The sequence below is a fragment of the Malus domestica genome, chromosome 03 (genome assembly GCF_042453785.1).
Source record: "Malus domestica chromosome 03, GDT2T_hap1".
Classification (NCBI taxonomy): Eukaryota; Viridiplantae; Streptophyta; class Magnoliopsida; order Rosales; family Rosaceae; genus Malus; species Malus domestica.
The window spans coordinates 37,451,717-37,457,716 of record NC_091663.1 but is presented as its reverse complement, the minus strand read 5'-3'; the positions used below and the strand labels follow the sequence as shown (position 1 = coordinate 37,457,716).

The window sequence follows — 6,000 nt, the reverse complement described above, 5'->3', positions numbered from 1 at the left end:
TCTTGATTTGATTTTGGCACCATACCATGCTTGTGCTTGAAGTTGCTACAAATGAATAATAATGAAATTATTAGGTAACAAATAAATAATACAAACAAATGAATAATAATGAAATTATTAGGTAACAAATAAATAATACAAACAAATAATAATAATGAAATTATTAGGTAACAAATAAATAATACAAACAAATAATAATAATGAAATTATTAGGTCACAAATAAATAATACAAACAAATAATAAAAATGAAATTATTAGGTCACAAATAAATAATACAAACAAATGAATAATAATGAAATTATTAGGTAACACATAAATAATACAAACAAATAATAATAATGAAATTATTAGGTTACAAATAAATAATACAAACAAATAATAAAAATGAAATTATTAGGTCACAAATAAATAATACATACAAATGAATAATAATGAAATTATTAGGTAACAAATAAATAATACAAACAAATAATAATAATGAAATTATTAGGTTACAAATAAATAATACAAACAAATAATAAAAATGAAATTATTAGGTCACAAATAAATAATACAAACAAATGAATAATAATGAAATTATTAGGTAACAAATAAATAATACAAACAAATAATAATAATGAAATTATTAGGTAACAAATAAATAATACAAACAAATAATAATAATGAAATTATTAGGTCACAAATAAATAATACAAACAAATAATAAAAATGAAACAAAAAAATTAGGTAACAAATAAATGAAACAAAAAAATAATTATAATCAAATTAGGTAACAAAATAATAATACAAACAAATAATTATAATATATTCTTACCTCATCCGCATAATTTGCCCCACTTCGAACATTATTACTAGCTTGTGTCAAGGCATCTCTCCACGTAGTAAAGGAATGGCTAAGTATTTTTCAACGACTGGATATCGATTATTTGGTTCTTTTCCCACCCATTTGCTCAAGAAATTTACCATGAATTAAACTCCACATTTCTCGCAATTGCATCTCATTACCCGTAAGGGAATTATGAGTAACTTCAACCCAGCTAGTGCACAACGCAACATCTTCAAGAAGCGACCAATTCGAACCTGCATCAGTAGTCATTTTGTGGAAAAAAATTGGATTGAAACTTTGAGAGAAAGATAGGAATTTGATCAAAAGTAGTTGAGAAAATATGAAATTGTGGTGTAAGGTAGATGAAGAAGAAGTGGTATTTATAGAAAAGTGAAAACAATTTTTTACAATTTTTTTCGGATTTTTTACATTTTTTTAAAATTTTTATTTAAATAATTAATCTCTGCCGTTGGATTTAAAAAAATTTGAATTCCAACACACCAGATTGTGCCACGTGTCACAACTGTAACTTTTCTAAATTTTAAAACTATTTTTTTTATTTTATAAAGCATATTAATATCAACCGTTGATCTCAGATCGAACGGTTGATATAAAATCAACTTTTTTTTTTATTACCGTTGCAAATCGGACGGCTCTTATGAAATAGCCGTTGGGATCGAACGGACCGTGGGAAGCCACGTGGCTTCCCAACGGTCACTGACGCCGCCCACTTGCGCTTGTTAACCTGTCGGGCGACGCGCCCCCACTTGCGAGTGAGGGGCACGCGCCTGACACAAAAAAAATAAATAAAAGGGCCGAACCCAGCCCTTGCGTCACGCTGACGTCACTGGGCTCGGGCCACAGGCCTGTCGATTTTCCACGGGCCTTGAGCTCGGGCTCCCACCCTCACTCGGACCCTTCAACGCTGGACTTGGATCGACCGGCCCTCGGGCTCCCACATGGGGCCTGTCCCCCGTGCAACTCCAATGGCTGGACTTGCTCTTACTGCGCTCCATTAGGCTGATATTTCAAGAGACCTTCCATAAAGGCAAAGGGCCAAAGGCAAAACGAAATGATTGCTTGAATGAGACTTGGACCCGCGCGGATATAATCTTTCTTTTTTTCCAAGTCTTTAAAAATTTTTTTGAGAATAATTATTTTCCCTTTTAATCTATCGCTCATTTTCTCAAATCCTATTTGTTTAGTCACATCAACATCTTATATATTATTTTTTTATAAAGACAATAAGATAAAAAGCAATAGGTAAGAGGAGGGAATGGAAGAGATGAGAATAAAAAATGGGAGAATTCTACTCCAATTTTTTTTGTAAGAAAACTAATGAAAATGGTTTGAAAATTTTGAGTTTTAACGATAAAGACAAAATAAATGATAAAGTGAATAGTACATGAATTGACTTTTTAGTGTAAAAATGTGGTTTTTCGTTAAAGTGAACAGTACCGATAGCTTTTCGTTAAAGTTTTTTTTTTTTTTTACTTGGCATGGGTCCCACTCGGTCACCATTGTCTTTATGGATTGAATGATAAAAAGGGCAGCTCACGTGGAATCCTGAACCAAAGGACTTAGATTCGGATTAAGGTCATTCAATATTATAGTTTGGTAGTATTTTTTTCATTTATAAGTGAGAGATTTTAGTTCGAATATCATGGATAATGAATTTGATATCAAATTAAGTTGTCTATTGTGTGGTTTAACAAAACTCTTCATCTCTTTAGTGTAAAAATATATCTTTGTACTCAAAAGATTCGGATTAAGAAATTTTTTCCTTAGAAGGTGAATTAAAGATCAATTTTCCATTTTGTTGGGTATGGCCCATACCCTTTACTCAATCCAAAAAGAACGTGAAGAACAAATTTCACCTACCCTTCTGCTAAGGGTAAGTAATTTTCATATGAGAAGAGATCCTTTTTGGATTTCTTCAACCAAGATTACTGGATCAAATGATCCGGACCTTTGAAATTTCATCCAACGATCCACCTATTTTTACCCCTTAAAAGCTATAATAATTTTTTATTGTGATGAAATTTCTCTTCTAGTATATTAGTTGTCCTAATTTGATAACTGGAATTTTATTTACTAAGAGAGAAATATGTATGCACAATGACAAATGAAAATTCGATTTGAATACGCAATGCGTATTATAAGTTTTAGAATTGTCTAGTCTTGCGCACCACTAAATTTTAGCACTCTTAAACGGAGTATGATTCTCTTCCTTTCTAATTTTATTATTTTATTTTTCTTTTATTTTTTCTTTCATTTGAACGATTACGGTTAAATCACGTCAATGTTTTATGTTAATTTTTTAATAGTGAAATATGTGAGAGGAGGGAAGAGAATGAGATGAGAATAGAAGATGAGAGAATCTTACTCCTTCTTAAATAAGGGTGACCAAATTGGAGTAGGATTATCTCCTCTTTAAATCCCTCTCCTTCTTCTCTCCTCTTACACTTTTCTTTTCATCTTTTTTTTTACAAAAAAATCAATGCAAAATGTTTACGTAAATTAATCGTAACCGTTTGAATACGAAAAAAATGATAATTTTACTAAATAAAGGAGAACTTTCCATTGTGATTTAAATGATAAACAATTTAGTGGACAAGAGAAACAAAATAATATTTTTCTTGTTCTAGCCTTCTAGGTTGATGGTATTATAATTTTTTAACGTATTAGCCGTCCTCGCCATTGACGTCAGCCATGACGCACCAAATTAGCATTTAGTGGAAAAAGGTCATTAATTTTATCATTTTCCACACCTACCAAACCCTCTCATCTCCCGCTATAAAAGCCCATTCCCACACCCTTCTAAACCTTCTTTCTCCTTCCGTCTCATTTCGCCTATCTTTCTCCGCTGCGCGTTTGCCTTTCAGATAAGTCCTCCTTCCCCTCTTTTCTCTCTCTAGATTTTCATTTCCGCTTGCTTCTCCTTCGTTAGATCAGATTCTAGATCTGAGGTTCAACTTAGGGTTTTTTTTTTTTGAGGTTCTTGAAATCCAATTCGATCGGATCTGATTTGGGGGCTTGGAATCTCTGGGTTCGTAGAAATCGAAATCAATGGGTCTAGTCTTTCTATGACATTATGTATCGTATCCGTCTTCTCCACTCGTTCTCCGTTGTCTTCCTCTACTGGTTCTACGTTTTCTCATGAATTAATCGCATCAATTCCTTGCCTCCAATTCGAATCCCAATCCTAATTTTATTTTCGCCCCAATTCTTTCAACCTAATCTAATTTAGGTAACAAACATCAATTCCTAATTTTTGCAATTCTTGGGTAAATTACCCGAAGAAAGGAAGAAATGTCTTCGGTTCAGCGCCAATCAAGCTCAGGATCCGACGGGTCCGCGACGGTGGACGAGAAGAAGAGGAAGAGGATGCTGTCCAACCGCGAATCCGCGAGGCGTTCGAGGATGAAGAAGCAGAAGCAGATTGATGATTTGACGACTGAGATCACCCGTCTGGAGATGTCGAACAATCAGGTTCGGCAGACGGTCGATGCCAGGGAGCGGAGCTACAATGAGATAGAGTCTGCAAACAATGTGCTGAGAGCTCAAGCAATGGAGCTCACCGATCGACTGCAGTCCTTAAACTCGGTCCTCCATATATTCGAAGAGGTCAGCGGCTTCTCGGTCGACATCCCCGAGATGCATGATCCTCTGCTTAAGCCATGGCAGCGCCCCTACCCGTCGCAGTCCATCCCGGCCTCCTCCAGCATGTTCTTCATTTGATGACGATCTTCAACGCTTCTGTCTGTCAGTGTTTTGGTGGTGTTTGTCTTTTGATTTCGATTTTAGTTGTTGGGTTTATGTTAGCCTCAGTTGTTTTAGGTGTCTTTAATTAATAGTTGTTGTAGTCAGTGTCTTTGCACAAGCTTGTTTCATGATGGATTAGCAGTACATTTGGGTTTGATGTTGGAACTTGGAACCGAACCGCGTGTACAATGTTGTTCATTTTGTCTGTATAAATCAAATGTCTGTATGGTGGTTGTTAGCTGTGGAATGTGCAGAGTTGCTCATTTTGTTGGTAATTGAAATTGTTCCCAAACGCTAAACCTTCATAGGTTTGATAATCTATTTCTTCTAAGACGATATTCAAAACTACACTCCGGTGATACAAACTTGCATTCGAGTACAAGGGGCACACCCTATCAATCAAGATTGATACGATTAATTGACTTAATTCACGTCTGCTGGCGTCTGCTGGTTGGAATTGATTGTTTAAAGATCGATTTTTAAGCACACAACCTACAGAATTATAAGATTAAACCACACTTCATATTAATATTATAGTTAACGTGAAAAATAATGTACTTCCCCCATTGAGCTTGGACAGGGTCCCAAGCAAAAGCAACAGAAAATTGGAAAAGGGAGGAGGTTGTCCCACAACTCCCACATGCTATGCATGATGTACCAGTCACCACCCAAATAACCTATGATTCATCCATGCGTTGCGCACGAACAATTGGTCTAGTTGCACCACCAAGTCTCTACATAGATAAGCCTTAGTTTTCAATTCTGTTCATCATCGTAGTGGCGTTTCAAAAGGCCTCGTGCTAGGTAAGGATGAGAATATAGATTTAAGGATCACTCCTCTGGGCGATGTGTGCTAATAACACAAGAACATATAATAAAAAAACCTAACACATGTCCTTGCATCAGTGACACAGGAAAGCACGTAGTAGTGCACCCGTTTTATGCAAGTTTTTTTCTCATAAAGACGAGATTACATATATATTTGTAATAAGTATGACAATAAATTGTCAATCATTTTGGCTTGTTGTAGTGAACAATTGAATACGACTTTCAATCATTTTGATTCTTTTTCTAATTTTCCCTATTCTAAGTTCCCGATTCATTACTTATCCCCGGCCCTACGATAATACCTCCAGTATTTAATTGATAATTGACAAGATCAACATTTTTAAAATACAATTAAAACCCCTTTCCACAAATAAAATATGAGATTCAAATAGTAAAAAAGAAGGGCAAAGCTTGTTTATAATATTTGGAAGCTGATAAAGTAATCACCAATTACGTTAAACATATATACGATAACATGCTACTGTATCATATCATCATGCAAAATAATTATAAAAAACATTCCAAATCAAGATTTTCATGATAGTATCCCAACAACAGCTTCAGTTTAGTCCATCTTAAT

At 34.5% G+C, this 6,000-nt stretch overlaps 1 protein-coding gene across 1 annotated transcript; it reads left to right on the top strand.

The window, feature by feature from the left end:
* Window positions 1–4,004: 4,004 nt before the first annotated feature.
* LOC103419152 (bZIP transcription factor 53-like) lies at window positions 4,005–4,867 on the top strand. The gene has a single exon (XM_008357274.4). It carries the CDS (start codon window positions 4,140–4,142, stop codon window positions 4,566–4,568), a length of 429 nt encoding a protein of 142 aa, XP_008355496.3. The 5' UTR covers window positions 4,005–4,139; the 3' UTR covers window positions 4,569–4,867.
* The last annotated feature ends 1,133 nt before the right edge of the window (window positions 4,868–6,000 follow it).